Below are 22909 nucleotides of genomic sequence, written 5' to 3'. Positions count from 1 at the left end.
ATCTATTGGTTTAAATGTGTTTATGTAGTTTGTCTCTGGGATTTATTTGTGTTCTTAAGAGGCATGATGACTGAAAAGAGTGTTTGAAACTCGTCAGAGTGGACTTCAAAGGTTTTCTTAGCTATTTTCTTAAACATGTAGTGCATGAGCGCAAGGCAAGTATGAATGTCATGTTTCTAACTTAGCCGCGGGTGCATAACATAATGCATAAGATTCACATTTAGCTATGCCCTTGTGGCCATGTTTTGCCCCCACAATGCATAAATATGAAACTTTCTCGATCCTGCAATTGAGTACTTTACCTTCCCTACCCCTCAAACGACATGTTGAATAAGTACTTGAATTAAGAGGAGTGAGTACTTTGCCTTCTCAACCCCACTATTATTAATTTATAATCATATTAATATTAAACACTACTTTAAACATTTTTGCATTGTTAAGTTGTTGATTATGTTATGAATTTGTGATTAAATTATTATTAAGTGAGTTATTGATTTACAATTTCTCAGCATCGTTAAGTTGTGAATCATATGTGATTGCAACATCATAAATGCTATTTATACATGTTTGTTACTATATATTTGAAATTGTCTTTAAAAAAAATGTGAAACTGATAAACCACCGATCCAAACCGTTCATCATCGGTTTAGTTCAGTGTTTGGTTTTGAAATTTTTATTGCTAGCAACCGAATCAAATCAAACCAATGAACTTTAATTAGATCGATTCTTGATTTAACCTAAAACTGATCTAAACCTAACCGCGAACACAGCTAAACATAAGTTTAATAGAACTCCCATGGTGGTAGTTGAGCATAATTATGAGGATCGACATTTGCCATATTATTGGAAGTGAAGGTAGCTAAGACAGGACATGGGTAAAACCAAAATATGCAGCCACAGCAGTTGAATGAGTGTCACTCTCTAACTGCCCATGTAAGACTTTCTCCAAGAGCAAAAACTTGCACACACCTCGATCGCCATTATAAGACAACAGCCGTCTCAGGACAAACACTTTCTTTATATACTTTCCGTACTAACATGATGTTAGAGTGAACCTGAAATCTTTGTCTAGATCTTCTCAGCAGCACCATTTTCCGGCGCCATAACAATTAACCAGTAATATTATGCCATGTAATCTTCTCACACATTTGGTGTCACCATCTTGCTTACAACAACAAAGAATGAACCTTTCCTCTCCTCTGTCTCACTCTCCACTACCATCTCCACCTTCCAAATTCCACTATTTTCCGATTGCAACTTGACCTTCAGAAAAAAGAGGCTTTATTTAAACCATGCTTGATCACATGACATGAACAAAAATCACAGTCACGCTACCTTGATAGAATGGAACAGAAGGTTACTGTGACCAATAAAAAGTACCTACTAGGTGCCTTGTTTTGGAAACTAGCAGTTTCAATCATTGCAGTACTCGTAATAGGTGCTGGTGTTTTCACCATACTCACCAAGTTTCGTTATTCTCATTCACCTAAACTCCATACTCGCCCCACCAACATCGTTCACAAATATGCCTCTGCTCTTGAATTGTCTCTGCTATTTTTTGATGCCCAGAAATGTAATCTTTCAATCATGAACTAAAATATGTGAGGTAATAGATTTGTAACATAGCTTTTAATTTGATGGGGTGTTTGTTTGCTTGCATTGCATGTAGCTGGGAAGCTGCAGAATAACAGGGTTTCATGGAGAGGGGATTCAGGGCTACGAGATGGGAGTGAAGCGAATTTGGATTTGTCTAAAGGAATGTATGATGCTGGTGACCTCATGAAGTTTGGGTTTCCCATGGCTTTCACTGCTACTGTGCTTTCTTGGGCCATTCTTGAGTATGGAGATCACATGGATGAGGTGAACCAGCTGCAGTTTGCATTGGACTCGCTCAAGTGGGTCACAGATTATCTTGTTAATGCACATCCTTTTGCTGATGTGCTCTACATTCAGGTGAACCATCTCTTTTAACTTAATTTTATGAAGAGTAAATTGTTTATTGAGATCGAAAAATCAAGTATCAATTGCATAGAGTGAATCTGTTTATATGCAGTCCACTAAGTACAACAAAATGCAACTAAACCACATGTACTAGTAAAATCATCTAACAAAGATACCAGAATTTCACTGCTGTTAACAGAATCTTAGCAGTTACTAACTACACTACCAGTATAAGCCGTAATAACTTTGTGATTTCATTTTGCAAAATATGGACTGATTACATGTTGTACACATATATGTTCTTGTTAGTTGTTACCATCTTTTTTATATTCGGTTTAGACCTAACTCTACCCCAAATTCTAAATCTCATATGGCATTAGAGCCGATCATAGATCCATTGCTGATCACTAGTTGAAATTTGAAATTAAAGAACTGACATGACCGCCCGATAGTTATCCCGTGATGGGGATATGAACTTTCTGATGAATATGAAGTTTGTGATCTCCATGCTCCCGATGTCCAATTCTAGGTGTGAGGGAGGGTACTGTTAAATCTTGACTAGATTTATGGCTAATGAAGAACTTATAAATGAGAGAGCAATTCTCACCTCGAAGCTAAAATTTAGGGTAGAGTTAGACATATCACAAACTTTAATTTCAAACTCTTGATTTTGTACTTTATTCACCTGCTTTTTATAGGATCCAAATCCATACCATTCTGGCACGAAATAAGATGTACTCTTTCTGTTTTCCAAGCAATTGTTTTCTTAAATAAATGAGAAAGAATTTGAAATTTGGGTTTTGATGTATGCGGTTTTGTGTAATTGAAGGTGGGGGATCCTGAGGTGGATCACAATTGCTGGGAAAGGCCTGAAGACATGACTGAAGGAAGGCCACTTACTCAAGTTAACTCATCTTTCCCGGGAACAGAAGTTGCAGCAGAAACTGCAGCTGCATTGGCCTCAGCGTCTCTGGTTTTTAAGGACATCAATGTCACTTATTCTGATATTCTCCTTGGACATGCTCAGCAGCTGTTCACTTTTGCTGATACATACAAAGTTTCCTACAGTGTCAGCGTCCCTCAAGTGGGGCAATACTACAACTCTTCTGGGTACTGGGATGAACTCTTATGGGCAGGTAGCTGGCTCTATCATGCAACAAACGATCCAACATACCTAAATTATGTGACACAGCAGAATGAAAATGCATATGGCAATTTAGGAAGTCTATCTTGGTTTAGTTGGGATGATAAGCATGCTGCAACTCAGGTATGAAGTAAGATAGAAAAAAACAAAATCTATCCATTTGCTCTTTATTTTATTGAGTGAATGGTCAACTTGATCCCTGAAAGTGGCTCTATAGAAGAAGGAAATACATTCGAAAGTTCCCGATTGTGTAAAACGCCGGTCAAGTTAGTTCTTATGGTCAGGTTTGGTCAACTTAAATGTCAACGAAGTTTTAAACATCCATCGATCTTCAAAGACATTTCCTTCTTCCAGGGACTAACTCGCCAACATCAAAATCTTTTAGGGTCCAAGTTGACTATTCCCTCATATTTTGTTATTATATGTTTTAAGTTTGGTTGTTCTTGAGTAAACTAGGCATTATTTTTGTGATTGATCTTTTCATACATTTGGTGTAGGTTCTATTGTCAAGAGTAAATTTCTTTGGTTCTAGAGGCATGCCTGATGCACAGAACCTTGACCTTCAGAAGTATAGAGAATCTGCTGAAATGCTCATGTGCAAGCTTCTACCAGATTCACCAACAGCCACAACCAACAGGACTGAAAGTAGGATCATTTCTTCCCTGTAGCATTTTCATAGTCTTTGTTTCTCTATTCTTTTTGCTAATTCAAGCAAGAGGCTTGCATTCATGTTAATTATACTGAAGATGAAAAAAAAATGAGAAAAAGATAGCAAATAGCATTTCCCTTTTGGATTTATGTTAATGAGTTACTTATGCAAACTATTATCACAAAGCAGGTGGGCTGATATGGGTGGTACCATGGAACCCTTTGCAACATTCAGTGGCTTCTGCATTCTTAGCAGTTCTTTATAGTGATTACATGCTGACATCTCAAACTGAAAATCTATACTGTAGTGGGAAATTGTATAAACCAGTAGATCTTCGCAAATTCGCCATTTCTCAGGTATTCATGTGTTAGAAAAGATATCAATCTTCAATCATTACAACCATGACAGTTTCCAACTCCAACTTTCTGTCAATAAACTCCCATACCTTTTTATAGGATGCTTCCTGATGCACTTACGCACATCTAATTTTACATGAACTCAGTGCATATTTGGAAATATTTCTATGCTTGATTCCATAGCCATGATAAATTCTCCGGAGAAATTTCTGCGAGTAGCTTTTAGGTTTTAGAATTGATTCTGAGGATAGAAAAGCCAATCCGAAAATACTATCAGCATGTTTTGAAGATACAATTACTAGTGGTTTGTAATTATGCTTGAACATTTTTGCTTCTAATATGATTGTGTCCCTCCTGACAATGGCAAATTCAAACAATTTCAGGCTGAGTATGTATTGGGAGAAAATCCTATGAGGATGAGTTATCTAGTGGGATATGGAAGTGATTACCCTAAACATATTCATCACAGAGGATCTTCCATTCCAGTTAATGCTACAACTGGTTGCAGGGATGGATTCAAGAAATGGTTTGACTCACCTCACCCCAATCCTAATACAGCAGTTGGAGCTCTAGTGGGTGGTCCTTTCTTCAATGAGACATACAATGATTTCAGGAACAACTCCATGCAGGGTGAACCAACCACTTACAGTAGTGCCCTACTGGTTGCTCTCCTCTCTGGCTTGGTTGCTAGTTCCTCAGTAGATAGGTCTTTCTAGAATTCATGTACATATCATCCAATTTTGTTGTAGCATATGTAAATATTCCCTTTCTAGATAGCAACGATTTTGTGATAACTCCTTCCAACTTTATTTGGCATCAACACCTCCTTTCATAGTTGAGATGCTCTTCTGCTTAGTTTGTTAATTAAGAAGAGAAGCAAGAGATTGCGTTTTGTATAGAGCTTCTAGATTCTGTTTTATTTTATATTTTTTTTTCAAAATCCTTGTGAATAAACTTTTGTTTCGAACATTTCTTAGCTTATCTTATTTATTTATTTTTTAATACAAGAGGATAAAAAGGAAAAACACAAACACAAAACACTACAGCTAAGTATGGGAAAACAAGTCCCTATATAGCATCCGCTAAGAGATGAGGAATAAGATCCACCCAAAGTTGAACTAGAACAAAGTCAAAGTTTTGACGAAACAAAATTAATTTTGTTGTCGCTAGTCACAAATATTATATTACATGCCGTCGAGCGCATAGAGATCTCAACCCTCTCACCATCTCTTCACACCATTCTTCTCATTGTCACTCTCCCTCAACATCATCCCCCACAACTCTCCTCACTAATTTCTTCTGGAAAATTCTCCCTCACCATCATTACACACCACTCTTCTCACCCTTTGGCTACCACTTTTGCTTATGTGGCTGTGGCTGCTGTGATGAAGCATTCCTGAGTATTCATGATTTAGATTCCCAGAGTTTAGTTCAGGTATGGTTTTTTTGTTTCCATATTTTAATATCTGGTAGCTATTTATGTTCTGGAAGTTGGTTCCTGAAACAAAAATGTGGTAAGTCAATATTACCGCAGTCCGCAAATAATTTCCTGTATGCAACAATAACTTTTAGATTTTTATTTGCGGAAACATTTTATTTAGAATTCAAGTATGAGTTAAAATCTCAAATTGATGAAATATGAATGAAGTAAAGACTTTATGAGAGAAGTGACTAATATAACCTACGCCTTCAAATTTTGGCATTTGGGTATGTGACATCGAATTCCCTTAACATCCTGTCTCCTTGATTCATAAACTAGACGGTGGGAACCAAAATATGCATAAAAAATATCCTTATAATAATTTATGTAACAACACTAAATGTGACATTTATTTCTTCTTTAAAACATAACTTCTGTCGAGATGAGCATATTAATGTGCTGGTGACTCACACTTGAGGCGGAGAATGTTGAGAATTCAAGTAACGTTGAATTCTCTTGGTATCTTGTCTCTTTGGTCCACAGGCTCTTCGGTGGGAAACCCGGATATGCATAAAAATGTGACATTTATTTCTTCTTTAAAAGATAGCTTACGCCGAGGGGGAGTCCGGTAAGTGGTGGTGACTCACACTTGGGTGAGATAATTTGAGAATTTAAGAGTGTTGGGTTCTCTTGGTATCTTGTTTCCTTAGTCTACGAGCTCCGATGCGAAACCAAAATATGCATAAAAAATAATTTTATAATAATTTATGTATTAACAAAAAAAATGTGACTTTTATTTCTTCTTTATGGTATAGCTTTCGCTGAGGGAAGCATAGTAATGTGGTCGTGACTCACACTTGGGTTGATGAATGTTCAGAATTTAATTGGGCAAAATTACATTGATATCTTGTCTCCTTAGTCTATGGTCTCCTCGGTGGAAAACCAAAATATGTATAATACAATCATTTTTATAATAATTTATTAACAACAACAAAAATGTGAAATTTATCTCTTTTTTAAATGATGACTTTCGTCGAGGGGGCGTATAGTCATGTGGTGGATAATTCGCACTTGCAGATGATAATGTTGAGAATTCAAGTGGCGTTCGGTTCACTTGGTCTCTTAACTCCTTGGTCCATGAAATCCTAGTGGAAAACCAAAATCGTTATAAAAATTATTTTTATAATAATTTATTAACAACAAAAAATTGTGAAATTTATTTCTTTTTTAAATGATGACTTTCGTCGACGGGGCATATAGTCATGTGGTGGATAATTCGCACTTGCAGGTGATAATGTTGAGAATTCAAGTGGCGTCAGGTTCACATGGTCTCTTGACTCGTTGTTCCATGAAGCCTTGGTGGTAAACTAAAATCATTACAAAAATCAATTTTATAATATTTTATATAACAACAAAACATGTAACATTTATTTCTTCTTCAAATGATAGCTTTCACATAGTAGGAGCATAGTATTGTAGTTGTGACTCACGCATGAGCAGGAGAATATTAAGAATTCATGCAGAATCAAGCTCTCTTGATTTCTTGTCTCTTTGGTCTGGGAAACCAAAATATTCAAAAAAATCATTTTATAGTCATCTGTGTAACAACAAAAAATGTGACATTTATTTCTTCTTCAAAGATTAGCTGCCGCAGATAGAGCGCATAATAATGTGGTGATGACTCACACTTGAGGGTGAGATTGTGTAGAATTCAAGTGTGTCAGATTCTCTTTGTGTTTTGCCTCCTTGGTCCATGGGCTGCCCGGTGGGAACTAAAACATGCATAAAAAATATCCTTATAAATGTTTATGCAACAACAAAAAATGTGACATTTATTTCTTCTTCAAATGTTAACCGCCGCAGATAGAGCGCATAATAATGTGGTGATGACTCACACTTGAGGGTGAGAATGTGTAGAATTCAAGTGTGTCAGGTTCTCTTTGTGTTTTTCCTCCTTGGTTCATGGGCTCCCCGGTGGGAACCAAAATATGCATAAAAAATATCGTTATAAATATTTATGTAACAACAAAAAACGTGACATTTATTTCTTCTTTAAAACATAACTTCCGCCAAGATGACCATATTAATGTGCTGGTGACTCACACTTGACGCGGAGAATGTTGAGAATTCAAGTAACGTTGAATTCTCTTGGTATCTTGTCTCTTTGGTCCACGGGCTCCTCGGTGGGAAACCCGGATATACATAAAAATGTGACATTTATTTCTTCTTTAAAAGATAGCTTACGTTGAGGAGTACAGTAAGTTGTGGTGACTCACACTTGGGTGAGATAATTTGAGAATTCAAGAGTGTTGGGTTCTCTTAGTATCTTGTTTCCTTAGTCTGTAGGCTCCGATGGGAAACCAAAATATGCATAAAAAATAATTTTATAATAATTTATGTATCAACAAAAAAATGTGACTTTTATTTCTTCTTTAAAGTATAGCTTCCGCCGAGGGGAGAATAGTAATGTGATCGTTCCTCACATTTGAGTGGATGAATGTTCAGAATTTAAGTGGGAAAAATTACATTGAGATCTTGTCACCTTAGTCCATGGTCTCCTCTGTAAGACCCCGAATTAAATAATTAGATTATTTGTTTACTTTCGTCGTGTTGATTAATTAAGTAATTATATTTTATTGTTTTATGTTATTTTCATGACTCGAATCCTATTACGAGTCACGAAAACTATTTATATAATAATTAAGTTCAGATTATGTTTAAGGTTGACCCTGTAGTCAGCTTAAGTAATAGCACGAGCCATATACGCACCCGACTATGGTCGATAATGTCCGAAAAAGGCTATATCCGCTCCTAGAGCACTGGTTAAGATAATTTTAGAATTAAAGAGAGAATAAGAACCTCTGAGTATTTTTCCCATGACCAGCTTTCCGATACGAAACCCTGGACTGTACGCTTGTTAGGTTTCGCTTCCCGGAAGTCCGCCGAAGCTAGACTTTAACTCCTCGAAAACTTTAATTAAGACCCTGAATGAAGAGTTTTTCTATTCGGAGCTTCTAACGAAGTTTCCATCCTCATTGTCACAATTCTTTCAGCAATTGCGACATTTCTTCAGAAGGAAGTTTCTCCATCCGACGTCGACTGCAAAAAGTAGTTTTTCGGCGTAAATCGACTCACCCGTCTTTGAGACGTTTTCCTCAATTAAAAGAACCTTGATTTGAGTTTCGACATTCTATCGCCGAATACTCAATTTTTATCAGCAGATGAAAGTACCAAAACGACCGGAACCGCGAAATATCGATTTTTCGGAATTTTCCCTCTCCTATAAAAAGGGAAAAAATGAGAAAATATCTCATTTTCTCCCAAAGTGGCCGAAGCTTAGAGAGAGAGAGAGAGAGAGAGAGAGAGAGAGAGAGAGAGAGAGAGAGAGTGGAGCAGATCTTTTTCAATTCTTGCCCGATCGTTCTGATTTCGGAAGCTACGCGTAGGCACAAAGGTAAGGATGTTTAATCTTACTTCTATTTCTGCTTTCTGTCGGCTTATTCTATCTATTTATGTGCTCAATGTTTTGAGATTTTTGTAAAAATGTCTGATTACCTCGATTTTTCTTTCCAACTATCTTCTACTGCAATACAACATGCTATAATCACTGTCGGATCGTTCGGATTTTCACCGAGTCGCCGTAAATCTGAAAAACTGACTAAAAACCCATTTTCTCCACATGTGCTTACTTTATTATCAAAAATTCGCAACCAAGCTTAGTACCCTTGAGATTAAGTGCTATAAACGTCGTTGTGAACAACCCCATCAATTTTGTTTTTCAGAATTTCAATTTTGAGTTTTGGTCATTAATTCTTGACCAAAATACCCCTAAGTCGTATTTTCAGTCGTTAAATATTTCTGAGAGTTTCCCTGGCCTAGATATCACCTACGAATACCTAGGAATTAAATTAGATCGAAGAAAAAGTTCAGAAACCCTATTTTCTAAAGTGGCAGAAACGTTTTAGAGCAGTACCGTGTCCAAAAATAATTTTTGGGTTAGTATGGCCTGAGCCATAGCGTAGCCCTTTCTGTTGTCGAAATTTTGGCTGTGGTTTCGTGTCATTCCGAGTTCTGTAGCTCGAGTTATGCGCATTTTAGCGAAAACATGTCTTGTTGTCCATTCGTGCCTAAATGTCAAACTCTAGAGCTTCGAAAGCTTCTTTTCGGGTTTTGATAGTTTTGTTAGTTGTATTGTCTCTTAGCGACTAAGAAATGATACTTTGCTTAAGGTTTGGAACGAGTTGAGCTGAGGAAAGAGACTTTGGAGCAATTGGTGAGGTTTCACAACTGAGGAGGACGCCCGAGGAACTTGCTGAGTTCGGGAGCTTTATTTTGGATTGGACTGGGATGTTGAGCTTGGATGCAGAAATTGGCTAAGGTAAGGGTAACTCAGTTTTAGAGCGTCTTTGAGTCTTGCCTGCTTTTATCGCACTGCATGCGTTTGAGATGAAGATGTTTATATTGATTGGTATTTGATTTTGATTGTTTTGCTGAACTGGGAAAATGTTTTCTGGAGGCTTCGGCCGAGTGATCTTATTGAGACGTGTGTCTCCGTTTTCTGAGAGGCTTCGACCGTTTACTGGTTTCTGTCATTACTGCTTTCTAGTGGATAAGACATGGTTATTGTTGATACCTTGATTGCTGTTATGTTGAAATAGTGAGTTGAGTTAGTATGCATTTTGATGAGACGTATGTTTGTTGATAATATGAATAACATGTGATTTTGTTGATTTGATTATTGAATTTGAGATTGTTGTTTGAGTGACCACTGAGTTGGATGAGATGTTTTGGTTTGCTTGAAGTGGCGATGAGGTGAGTTTGTCCCACGAGATTGTCCCGTCTTTCGAGGCGTTATAAAGTGACATTCAGGGGAGTCCGTTCTCCGTCTGTCCCGTCTTTCATGGGCGTTATTAAGTGGCAGTGGAGTGGATATTTTCACATGACTGTCCCGTCTTTCATGAGCGTTATTAAGTGGCATTCAGGGGAGTCCGTTCTCCGTCTGTCCCGTCTTTCATGGGCGCTATTTGGTGATAGTTCAGGGGAGTCCGTTCCTCCCTCTGTCCCGTCTTGCGAGACATTATTGATCGATCCATTTTGGTTTGCAGCATATAGTTGCATTATAGGGCAATAATATTTGCTTCTGATGTTTTGGTTGATAGCTGTTTTGGTGTTATATTGTTAAGGTTGTTGATATCTGATTTGATGTTATGTTGTTGAGGATTGTTGATATCTAATTTGATGTATATTGTTGAAGTTGTTGATATCTGATTTGATGTTATATTTTTAAGGTTGTTGATATCTGATTTGATGTTATATTGTTGAAGTTGTTGATATCTGATTTGATGTTATATTTTTAAGGTTGTTGATATCTGATTTGAGGTTATTGTCATATGATTTGATTCTATATTGTTGAGGTTGTTTATATCTGGTTTAATTCTATGTTGTTGCTTCTATTGATATCTGTCTTGGATTATATTGTTAGCTTATCTATTTGTGGTTATATGTGGTGAAGTCATTGATATATGTTATAAATCCCTATTGTCGATTTCGTTGATAGGTAATTTGATTTCATATTGTTCGATGAGTTGTCATCTAATTTGAATTAAGTTGCTAGTTATTTATCATGTTATGCAAATAAATTTGAATAACATGCTTTTCTCTTTTATACGTGGTAGTTGTATGGAGTTAACCCTTTCTATTTGCTACTTGTTGTTTGGGCACTTAACGCTATTAGGCGATGGAGAATCTTCGATGGAGCTTGACCTTCGTACGAGTCGGAGTGAAGAACTTGAAGAACTTTGAATGATTCGAAGAATAGAGTCGGGTGTAGGGCTAGAGCCTTGGGTTAGAGAGCTTACCGTTATTGGTTTAAGCTTGCATAATATTTTTTTGAAATTTATATTTGGGGTTTCGGATACTCGCCTTGTTCAAGGTTTGATGTAAATTTATTTACAGTTGAGAGTATGCATGACATGTTTTGGAAATACTTCGAAAAGAAAAAAAATATACTCGTGTCTATATATCCTTTTGGAAAACATTGCATATTTATTTTATCAGATTGTTACCGTAACCCCTGAAATTCGGGGCGTTACATCCTCGGTTGAAAACCAAAATATGTATAATACAATCATTCTAATAATAATTTATTAACAACAAAAAAAATTTGAAATTTATTTCTTTCTTAAATGATGACTTTCGTCGAGGAGGCGTATAGTCATGTGGTGGATAATTCGCACTTGCAGGTGATAATGTTGAGAATTCAAGTGGCGTCCGGTTCACTTGGTATCTTGACTCCTTGGTCCATGAAGCCCTGGTGGAAAACCAAAATCGTTATAAATCTTTTTTTTATAATAATTAATTAACAACAAAAAAATGTGAAATATATTTCCATTTGAAATGATGACTTTCGTTGAGGGGGGGGGGGCGTATAGTCATGTGGTGGATAAATTGCACTTACAGGTGATAATGTTGAGAATTCAAGTGGCGTTAGGTTCACATGGTCTCTTGACTCGTTGTTCCATGAAGCCCTGGTGGTAAACCGAAATCATTATAAAAATCAATTTTATAATATTTTATGTAACAACAAAACATGTAGCAATTATTTCTTCTTCAAAGGATAGTTTTGACAGAGTAGGAGCATAGTATTGTAGTTGTGACTCACGCATGAGCAGGAGAATATTGAGAATTCATGCAGCATCAGGCTCTCTTGGTTTCTTGTCTCTTTGGTCCGGGAAACCAAAATATTAAAAAAAACATTTTATAGTCATCTGTGTAACAACATAAAATGTGACATTTATTTCTTCTTCAAAGGTTAGCTGCCACGGATAGAGTGCACAATAGTGTGGTGATGACTCACACTTGAGGGTGAAAATGTGTAGAATTCAAGTATGTCAGATTCTCTTTGTGTTTTGCCTCTTGGTCCATGGGGTCCTCGGTGGGAAGCAAAATATGCATACAAAGTATCCTTATAATAATTTATGTAACAACAAAAAATATGACATTTATTTATTCTTTAAAACATAACTTCCGATAAGATGAGCATATAATTGTGTTGGTGACTCACACTTGAGGCGGAGAATGTTGAGAATTCAAGTAACGTTGAATTCTCTTGGTATCTTTTCTCCTTGGTCCACGGTCTTCTCGGTGGAAAACCCGTATATGTATAAAAATGTGACATTTATTTCTTCTTTAAAAGATAGCTTACGCCGAAGGGGAGCATAGTACGGTGGTATCCTTGAGAAGAATAATGTTGAGAAATCAAGTGGTGTCGGTTTCTCTTGGCGCTTGTATCTTTGTCCATGGACTCCCTAGTGAGAAACTAAGATTTGCGTACAAAAAAATCATTTTTATAATAGTTTATGTAACAACAAATATGAGATTAATTATCTCTAAGTGCATCTTCATCTCTATTTCTAAATTTTAAATTATTATCCCTATTCATATGGGCTCGTGCTGCCAAATATGCTCTAAACAACTCTCAAGCAACTTTTACATATTTCACTCCAACCACAAGTTCTTAACTTTAAATTCTTATAATTATTCATCTTCATGTCAGTCATCTTCAATGTTATATTTCTTAGTTCTTAATTTAAGAACTCACATTAACTAGGATTAGAGATACTTCAAGTTTGGAGATATCATTAAGCTAGCAGTTCTCTCCCGACAAATCATCTTTCATACGCTCCCAAGAGAAAAAAAAAAAGTTAATAAAAATGCAGGCTGAGTAAAGGTAAAGCACCTTGTGCTTATGTCAGATATTGGTTCTCTTGTTGTGTCTTCCTTTTTCTTTAACTTGACAATAAAGGGAAAGGGAAAGGAGGACGCGTGCTGCAACACCACGATCCAACTCACACCCATCGTCGTCTTCTTCTTCTTCTTCCTTGCCTTACCCCTCGTCTCGCTTTTCATCCAACCAGGTTCTATATTCTCTTTTCATAGATTCTTCTTTCTTTTGCTTTTGTGGATATTCACTAGTATTCAGTTCTGGGTCTGGGTTCAATTTCGATTCCCCCAGTTGATACTTTTCCTGACTATGAAATTATCTAGAGCTGTTTTAGTTTCTGGGTATCCATTTCATGCATTGAACTGGTAAATGCAGTAGCTTGAAGTATGAGCTTTCTTTCTGATTCTTAGCATCTAAATGATTTGATGTTGATAATGTTGTCAACTCTATAGTTTCTGTGTAATTCTTGGGTGTATTTATTTTAAGCTCTCGAGTTCGAAATGGGTGAAATATGTATATAAGATTGAAGTGTAGAACTCTTTATTTTTAGTATATGGCATTCAGATTATAGGCTACATCCTCTTCTAGTTTTAGTTCTGGATTTGGTGATAACAATTTAAGCCCACTTTTATCTTTTGGTGTTCGCCTGTTCGGTAGACAATAATAGACATATAACAGAACAAAGCAAAACGTGAGTACAGGACACAAAGTAGGAAAAGTGGTAGATTTTGGTTCCAGTCCTTTTGAATGGAATAATAGAGAACAAAACAAAACAGACTGATCCGTTCCTGTCTGTGTGCCAAACTCTACCTATGTCTTTTTTCTTGCTCTTCAACTGAGATTTACCATGCATTTCTAGTTGCAATGGGATTGTTAAGGTTTTTTGCATTTTGAAAACTTAAGGTCTGATTGATTTTAACTTTTTATTATAAAAATTTCATCTTGTTTTCACTTTGTTTCGTATTACCAAATATTTGTATCTAATGTGACGTTTTTATAATTAAAAATGAAAACCAGAAATTAAAATGAAAATAGGAAAGGCCCTAAGCCTTATATCTTTATTTTGATGCATATATTTGGTGATTACATTATTTTAAGTTGAACGTGTTATTATTTTCTCATATTTTTACCCAACATTTGACAGGAAATGGCGACAGATGAGGATATTGGCATGTCAGCTATGAAGTCTAAGTTGAGTCAATCACATGAAACATGGAAGCAGGGGATGGAAAGAAACCAATCTCAAGTTGATGCATTGCAAGCAAAACTTATGGAGGTGAAGGCTTGTATACAGGGCTCAAAGGAAGATACAAAAAAGGAATTAGAGGTTCTATGGCGAAGAGTCAAGACTACAGCTACCTTGTTGACCTACTTAAAATCCAAAGCTAGAATTATGGCTGTTCCTCATCTAGCCCATACATCTTGTGGCATCAAAAAATTAGACGGGATAGGGCTTGTTGACAAAGATGGTATTCCTTTATCAGGTTGGTCTAAGAATGTTGATCTTACTTCATTTGATGGACCAGACGATGAATCTTGGATAGGGATCAGCTGTCAGCGTGGCTTCTTAGACGAACAAGATGCAGTTTATATAGGTGAGATACTTAAATCTGTCCAGATGGTATCGGATGTGATGGAAGCCCTTGTCAAAAGGGTTTTATTAGCAGAATCAGAAACTACGATTGAGAAGGAGAAAGCAAGCTTAGGTCAGGAAGAAATTATGCGAAAGTCTGCTCAGTTGGAGAATATGTCTATGAAATTAGAGGAGATGGAACGATTTGCTTTGGGTACAAATAGTATTTTGAATGACATGAGGCAAAGAGTTGCAGACTTGGTGGAAGAAACAACTAGACAGAGACAACGGGCTGCTGAAAATGAAGAAGAGCTTTGTCGAGTGAAACAGGAATTTGAGTCTCTGAAGTCATATGTTAGTAGTCTAATCACAGTGAGAGAAACCTTACTTTCGTCTGAGAAGCAATTCCAAACTATTGAGAAGCTGTTTGAACGGTAACTATATTTCATTTAACATACTATATGCAATATGCTTCTGTTAATTAAACCTGGATTTTGACCTGCATCAAATTGTTTGACTTAGATGCAGTATGCTTCCATGATGGCAATATGCTGATGTTTAATTTTCCCAAATTTATGTTTCTTGATGGCATGCCCTTGTTTGATTATTCTTAGATGAGTATTTTACAGTTTACCTTTGTCAAATAATTTTATCTTTTTTTGTTTTTTTTTTCTTTGGGTACACAGGGCGAGTTGCTTCTGCTCATGCATACAATGTTTATATTCAAATCTTATATTGAGAAAAAATCTTCATCTTATGCTGAAATGAAGTTGTGGACCTTAGTGGCAATTTGATAAAAGAAAACACTAGAATAAATGGTGTTATTGACATATATATCATGTATGATAGAAATCTTTAGGGTCATTTATTTGCGAAATTAGTTCTCAGTTTTTGTTTTATTATTCTTATTTGGTTAACCATAATACTTCGAGTTGAATAAAATTTCTTCCTTTCATGAGTTATAACTTGCCCCTCCCCCCTCTTTATTGAAGAGGATGTCTTCCCTTAATTATTAGCTTTTAATTGAGAAGTTAGCTTTTGGAATTATGGGAAAATCATTCTGTTGAAGAGAGAACTAGCCTCTCATTCTCAAGAATCTGAAACAGAAAAACTGACTAAGAAGATGTTGGATGCTGGAATGATTCAATCAAGTATTAGTCTTTATGCTAGCCCAGAACCCTAAAAACGATTTAGGGGTCGAAGACTCAAAGCTTCCTCATTGCGCCTCCTTCTCTTTCTCTGTCGACTTGAGCCCCCCTTCTCCCCGCCAAAGCTCCCTCCTGTGCTTCCGTTTGAGCTCCCCTCCGACGATGTCACCTTCATCTATCACAAGTGGTTCCCATTTCATTAGCATAACAAGAATTTCAAGAGCAGACTGCAGACCAACTTCAGGAATGTCATAACTGGCTCCCATTTTAATAGTGGAATCAGAATTGTGAGAAATATTAGTGGAAGTGTGGTGGATATTTAAGAATTTTTCTTACCCCACCTTGAAGACAAGGTGGATCTTATTGGGGAAGGTATTGATAGAATTAGACTTGATCACCTATTACTAAGGCGTATCATAGGAAGAATAGAGATTAGTGGGCTTAAATTGGGTTGTTAGTAGAAGTTCATTAGGCTTAGTCTAAAAGACCATTGTGTTAGTCAGTTAATTGCTTTTATAGTTTAGTTAGATAGAATTAATAACAGAAGTTTGTTAGTTAGTTTCCTATAAGAGGAATATAAGGGTAGTTAGGAGATCATTCGGGATATTGAGTTATTGTGGAGAGTTCTAGCCTCTCGAATGCTAGAGAATTGTATACATTTTCTTTCTTTTCAATAAGGATTTCTTTCCTTCTATCCCATCTCTGCTCCAGCTCTATCAAAATACTTCACCCTAACCTCCTGATAGGATGGTGGGTTGTATCCTACTCCTACATCTTGTCTAGTGATTAACTGATTATTTCACCCATTCTATGGAACTCTTCACTCTTGACCACATTAAAAGATATTGCATTGTTGTATAAAAACGAAGCAAACTCTAGATTTGAATCCTCCCTCAGGCTTTTCTTGAAAGTGCTATTGATTGTAACTTGAGCAATTACATCCCTTTTCTTGAAAAGAGCCACTTAACTCTCCAGTTTTTCTTGCATTTTCCTTTATCAATCCTTATCTAGAAATTCACCACCACAAATGTGATAGGAACCTTGTCATTAGTAAGAGCAAGGATTACTCTAAGGTTTACAAGCGTAGGGGTAAAGTGGGGATAAACAATAGTCTCACTACCTTAGGAGAGTAAGGTAACTAATTGTGAGCTGGCAGATTCCCTTTGCAGAGAATCAGGCCAGGTGGTGTGTATAAACACCAAAGGAAGAGAGAGAGAAAGTAGGCTAGAATTGGATTAGTCTTGGACTAGGAGAGAATTGAAGCACTCTCGAATTTGCTTCTGCTATCACTGTTATTTCCTTTCTTTCTGTACTGTTTCTAAACTGATTCTTGGTGATTTCACCAGAATCCTAGTAAATAATACAAGTTCCTTCTGTTAATTCTTTATCTTTCTCTGAATACCTATCAAAATGCTACTAGCTCTATTAGCCTTTTATAGTTGTTTATCTTGCAGTCCAATCTCTTATCCTGCATAATAGTCCTCCTCTTTCTCGTAGTATTTACATCTGATTTTTATGGCATCTCATCAACTGAGACTCCATATTCCAGGCCATATAGTCCTTGCTATAGGAGAATTTTGAGTTCTTGATCTGCCTCGACTCGCAGAGACAAGAGGATTTCCTCTTGAACAGCCCTCAATTTCTTTCCTAGTACCACTGTCACCACCTGACGCCATTGCAAAAGAAAGTCATTTAGTCAAAAAAACAGAAAAAATTGTTTTTAGAGAATCGAAGCTTCTCTTCTCTGCTGCAAAGTTGTGAAAGAATGGAAGCTTGGTGGTTACCTAGTTGTGAAATCGTTCCCTTCTACAATGAAAATCACGGTTCTGTGAACATTGCTCTAAATGCCTTTTTGATGGATGCTTCTCTCATTGTTCAGGCTACCTTTTAGTCTGTTACCTTTACAGTATTTTTGGTTTGGATGAAGTATTTTTAGAGGGAGTGATGTAGATTTTTAGGGAATTTGAAATGCTCTATTTTAAAAGTGTTTGGATATTTATTAAAGATTTTAAATTTCAAGGTAATTAATTGATCTGGGCAATTTCATTATCTGAAAGTGAGGAAACCAAAATGACACCACAATAGGCCGAAGCAATACTACCAGTGGCTTGGCCGGGTCTGGAACAGCAGCTTATCCCTCTGACACCAGAAAATCGAGCTTTATGGCAGCCATGGTGAATGCTCTGCCACGACGCATAGGATGGAAACTTTCAGATCTAAAACTCTGCCTCCTCAAAATGATGACGAAGCTGGTCATCGTTATGGAGGAGATTGGTCAGCTGAATCAATAGCCGTGATGGGGTTGGGGATCTGTTGGCGGTGTTAACATTGGTGTTGTAATGAGGGAAAGGTGAAGTACAATGATGGGCACAACAGAACGTGCCGAGGAACACCACCAGCGAAACGACACCGTACACACCCTGGGGGCTCCAGAGCACCATGAGACCTAGTGCCACAACCTGTTTCATCAGGCCCACAATCACCACAATGGCTAGACAAACAAGAAATCTACTATTGTAGGAATTCAAACATTAACCCAAACAAGAGATTTTAGCAATTTAGGGAATTCAATTGAAATTCCTTTTATTTTAAATTCTCTGAAATTTGAAACTTCTGTATCCAAACACATTAATGATGCTCTTCAAATGTGAATATAACTTGTGTGGGGGTGTGATGGTGAGTGTATTGCGAGCCAGTTCATACATGCTTGTATAGCGTACCATGTAAGTATTAGTATCCACACGTTTTCATACATGCTTGTATACATGCTTGTATAGCGTACCATGTAAGTATTAGTATCCACACGTTTTCCTGCTAATGGTGTTTATTTTAGTTTTAGTGCTTTCATAGAATGTTCAGGTCTATCTGGATTGAAGATCTGTTTGTCTTACTGCTTGATTTTTTCTCTGGAGCAGGTTAGTTGGAAAGACTACCCAGCTGGAGGGTGAGAAAATGCAGAAAGAGGCTGAAGTTCAGAAACTCATGGAAGAGAATGTGAGGTTGAGTGCTCTGCTGGACAAGAAAGAGGCTCAAATTCTGGCATTGAATGAACAATGTAAGATGATGGCCTTGAGCTCTTCACACATGTAAATGACATTGTAATGTACTCTACAGATCGCTTGCTTGTTCTCTCTTCCTAGGTCCTCTAACCCAGAAGAAGCATCAATGGAGGGCTCCATAAACATCATGAATGCCTTTGTTTTATTTTCTGACGCCATTTCTATGCCTTTTTTTCTAAATTGAACTCAGAAAATAATGTTCCTTAGAATGTAAACATGGTGTGCTCTCAGTCATGAGAAAAACAAAATATAAGTTGTCTCTTCGGTAGGCCGAACCATCAACCTTACACGGTGTATACCAATCAAATGTTAGAGGCCAGCAAAAGATATCTGCTATATACTGAGAAATCCTTAGGTGCTCTCATAACAAAAGAAGTATTTTGCTAGGTATCATTGTCTCACTTCAGTCATAGCATTAAAATGTAGTTAAAGAAGTATTAACGGCTCACAGATTTTTTATGATATAAATTCAATGGTCATAAGATAAGAGATTTTTCTTCTGGGAGCATCTAAGATTTTATCAACCTATTGGATTTGTTAAATCTTAACTCTTGAATTTTTTTTCTTCTCGTTATTGTTATTGCAATAATTGATGTGTGACATATTCCAGGGTAACAAGGTAAATTTCATGTCGTAGGAGCACCTGAAATTTCTCTTACTAGCTTGAGAGGAATGTTCGGTTGTCGTCTTTTACTTTGAACAATATAGTAAACCCTAGTATCATTGAGTGCATGCTTGAAAAACCGTTTGCACTTAATTCTAAAGTTAGATTTAATCATGTGAAGAAGTTTATTAACTTATGAGTTTTAAAATTGATTCTGAGAAAAAAAAAGTTAATCCAAACATGCTATCCTATAGTCTTTACAATGTGATATATCCTCATAGGGTTGAAGACTAAAGTTCTTGCAGCATGTGAAACAAAACCTTGTAACTCAATCCCTTGACCGTACTTCCCTTAAAACAGCATAATGAGAAGTTTAAATGGCAAGGGTTTTGATGTGACTAATGCTGACAGAACTGTTTGGCTGGTCATGAGAGTTGAGGGTGTTGGTTGGTCTAACTAGAACTATCACATTGAAAATATGTTTGAGCGACCTAAGTGCCTTTCCTGTTCTTGTCTTAATACAGAATTTTGGAAGACAAGAGTAACATGGGATCACATGTTTATTCTTTGATAGTCGCGGAAACCTTCTGTTTATTGATTATGGTTCCTGCCTATTCTTGACAATGACTTTCAAGGTGTATGATGTATATCAAGTTTGTTAGTGACTGTGACTTTGTTTGGAATGTTGCTCTAGTGTATCTTTGTTTATTAGTTCAGTTTACATCTCATGTCCTGTTTGTATATCTGTTGGCACAAGTGCAAACATGTATTATATACTGTACTTCAATATAAAAATAAATGTAACTTCTTTTGTACATGTTACATTCAGTGCATGTTTGTTTGCACGTTTAAAATCCACTTTAGACATCAAAATCACGTTAGTACATAAGCTATGATGTAGAACTTTTTCACTAACGTGCTTTAGAGAGTGGACATGGGAGTCCGATCAACTCATTGAACATACTGTCAACTGATATCTAAACAGACAAACAAGAAACCGGCCAGCTTCTTTCACACTAACATATTGTCAATGTCAACTGATATCCAAACACAAAAAAAACGTTGAGCTTCTGTCTCGTTTCATGCTTGAAAAGTGTAAAATGAATTTTCAAAGCATATGAAAAGAGAGCATTAATGAGATCCAAACATGCCTATAGCTTTTAGCTTGAATTGAATAAAGAAAACAGCCACATTTAATTATTGTCGTGGTCATGGAATTTAATTTAACCAATTTGAAGAGAATTTGATACCTATCTAGAGTTTGTAATCCCACATTCAATGCGATATGTAATTGCCAATATCTCTGGTCTAGGTACTACTTGAGAAAATAAAAATTTGGAGTGGGAATGATTGTGAAGTAGGTTTATTAATTTGTATTTGTCAACGATTGTGAAGTACTTCAAATTACCAAGTTACCTTGCATATCAGGTACAAGTGGTCACCCCTGGATCTGTGCACGTTAAATGCATGAGTGAAAGGAACATGGATAAGCTAAGCTGGCTATGGTGCCATCAAAACGCATCTTTTTAGGGCCTTGGAACATGATATGCAACTATAAAGTTAGGTTCTTGTGATTCTTATTTTAGAAGCATTGATTTTTTTTGCTGGTCCTTTTGTATGTTCAATATGTACTTGCTTGATAGTTGATAGCTGATATATTTTCTAGTCTTCCAGAATCACCACACATGGGCAATCTGCTTAGGTGATCAAAGTTGGGGAAGCTATCTAGTGAAAATCTATTATGGATTTAAATCTTCACATTTAGAGATTCATTCTTATGCATGTCTTCATAGCTTTCAGATTTAGTTTCACCGTTAATTATAGGTCAAAGTTTAACTTGATATGTTGTATCAAAATTTAAAGGATGCATATAAAGTCATGACCACACACATACTTTTATGAGTTATACCAGTTTAGTGTTTTGAATCACTGGTCAGACCATTAATTAAACCGGTTGAATTGGTGTATATTAAGAAATTCTAAAAAACTAATAATAGTAACTAACATTAATTAATAACTCCATACTCCAAAGTTAAAAATATTACCATCACAAATACCTAACTAAATAACTAATATGAAAGGTTTTATTACAATAAAATGTCACAAATAAGTGTTTTAGCATGCTTATGTGCGTGAGGGGCTTTTATGGTCTGTTTGGATACAGAGGTGAAAATGAGTGGAAGGAATATAGGAGGAAGAATTATAAGAGGAAGAAATATAAAAGGAAAATGAGGTGATTTTGAAGTTGTTTAGATTGAATTAAAAAAAGTTAAAATGAAAGAAAAAATGAGTGTTATTGCTTATATAATTATTACTGTGCCATTTTATATAAATATTAAAATCAAATTGGTGTGAAAACATGAACTTTCACAGCCACCGATGCACATTTGCACTTCAATTATCAGTTTTCACTCCATTGTTGCAAAGAAAACTGACAAGGCACTATGCGTGTACGGTTTTCAACTCAATTTCCTTTCATGTGCTATCCAAACAAGTAAGCACAGTATTTTCCAACCATTTTCCAGCCCCCTTACTTTCCATAATGCCAAAATCACCCGAACCAAACACAACATTAGTGCTATATGTTTGGTTGGGTGGAAAGAAAAGGGGAGGAAAGAAAACACGGAAATCGATGCATGAATTTAGACTAAGGTGTTAGTCTAAATTCATGCATCGATTTCCGTGTTTTCTTTCCTCCCCTTTTCTTCCACCTTATCTAAATTCATGCATCGATTTCCGTGTTTTCTTTCCTCCCCTTTTCTTTCCACCCAACCAAACATAGCATAGAGGTTTTTGGGAGCTTTTTGTGCTATAGTGACCGAGTTTTATCAAATTTTATACTGGTTAGGTTATTGTACGTATGTTGAGAGAAGTTGTTTCTCAACATTATATATATATATATATTATATTCGTTTTATAAAAAATATCACAAATTATTAAGTTAAAAATATCATAAAACAACAAAGGTTGTACGCTTTAATCACAACAAAGGTAGGTGGTGTGCAGGTGGGGATTCCTTTATTCTTCGGATGGGGTTGATTGCTATTCTGCGTGGGCCGGAGGTGGCCTAGAGAGAGGGCTTTAGGTAAGTGGTGTGCTATTCAGACTCCCTTCAAGCGGTTAATTTGATCGGGAACCACCCCTTCAAGCTACCATGCGCTGGCGGTGGAGGTGTGGAGCATCAGGGATATGTTAGGCTGACAATGAGAGGTACGAGTGACCCATACTCTGCGCGAGGGCAACACGTGTGTTGACTTCTTGACTAAAGCGGGAGTTGAGCAGCATCTGGACT

The 22909-nt window shown here is 36.5% G+C and overlaps 2 protein-coding genes across 4 annotated transcripts; both read left to right on the top strand.

Moving 5' to 3' along the window:
• The first annotated feature begins 1151 nt into the window (after positions 1-1151).
• On the top strand, positions 1152-5007 carry LOC130710435 (endoglucanase 2-like). The gene is made up of 6 exons (XM_057559712.1): positions 1152-1573; positions 1670-1953; positions 2771-3208; positions 3583-3730; positions 3924-4090; positions 4474-5007. The coding sequence occupies exons 1-6, from the start codon at positions 1345-1347 to the stop codon at positions 4804-4806; spliced, it is 1599 nt and encodes a 532-aa protein (XP_057415695.1). The 5' UTR covers positions 1152-1344; the 3' UTR covers positions 4807-5007.
• An 8237-nt stretch (positions 5008-13244) lies between these two features.
• LOC130710436 (uncharacterized) lies at positions 13245-19513 on the top strand. 3 transcript variants are annotated; one of them, XM_057559713.1, is made up of 3 exons: positions 13245-13426; positions 14378-15240; positions 18870-19513. In XM_057559713.1, exons 2-3 carry the CDS (start codon positions 14381-14383, stop codon positions 19042-19044), a joined length of 1035 nt encoding a protein of 344 aa, XP_057415696.1. In that variant the 5' UTR covers positions 13245-13426; positions 14378-14380; the 3' UTR covers positions 19045-19513. The 3 variants fall into 3 exon arrangements, with proteins under 3 accessions (XP_057415696.1, XP_057415698.1, XP_057415697.1); XM_057559715.1 differs by lacking the exon at positions 13245-13426 and adding an exon at positions 13480-13598; XM_057559714.1 differs by lacking the exon at positions 13245-13426 and adding an exon at positions 13989-14136.
• Positions 19514-22909: the final 3396 nt, after the last annotated feature.

The sequence above is a fragment of the Lotus japonicus genome, chromosome 4 (genome assembly GCF_012489685.1).
Source record: "Lotus japonicus ecotype B-129 chromosome 4, LjGifu_v1.2".
Classification (NCBI taxonomy): Eukaryota; Viridiplantae; Streptophyta; class Magnoliopsida; order Fabales; family Fabaceae; genus Lotus; species Lotus japonicus.
This window is presented reverse-complemented; position numbering and strand designations above follow the sequence as displayed.

Bases quoted from the DNA above. Each gene is read 5' to 3' on its own strand.
- LOC130710436 (XM_057559713.1), top strand. From the start codon at position 14,381: ATGGCGACAGATGAGGATATTGGCATGTCAGCTATGAAGTCTAAGTTG. The intron at 15,241-18,869 runs GTAACTATATTT...TCTCTGGAGCAG, and splicing joins ATTGAGAAGCTGTTTGAACG to GTTAGTTGGAAAGACTACCC.
- LOC130710435 (XM_057559712.1), top strand. From the start codon at position 1,345: ATGGAACAGAAGGTTACTGTGACCAATAAAAAGTACCTACTAGGTGCC. The intron at 3,209-3,582 runs GTATGAAGTAAG...CATTTGGTGTAG, and splicing joins ATAAGCATGCTGCAACTCAG to GTTCTATTGTCAAGAGTAAA. The intron at 3,731-3,923 runs GTAGGATCATTT...ATCACAAAGCAG, and splicing joins CACAACCAACAGGACTGAAA to GTGGGCTGATATGGGTGGTA.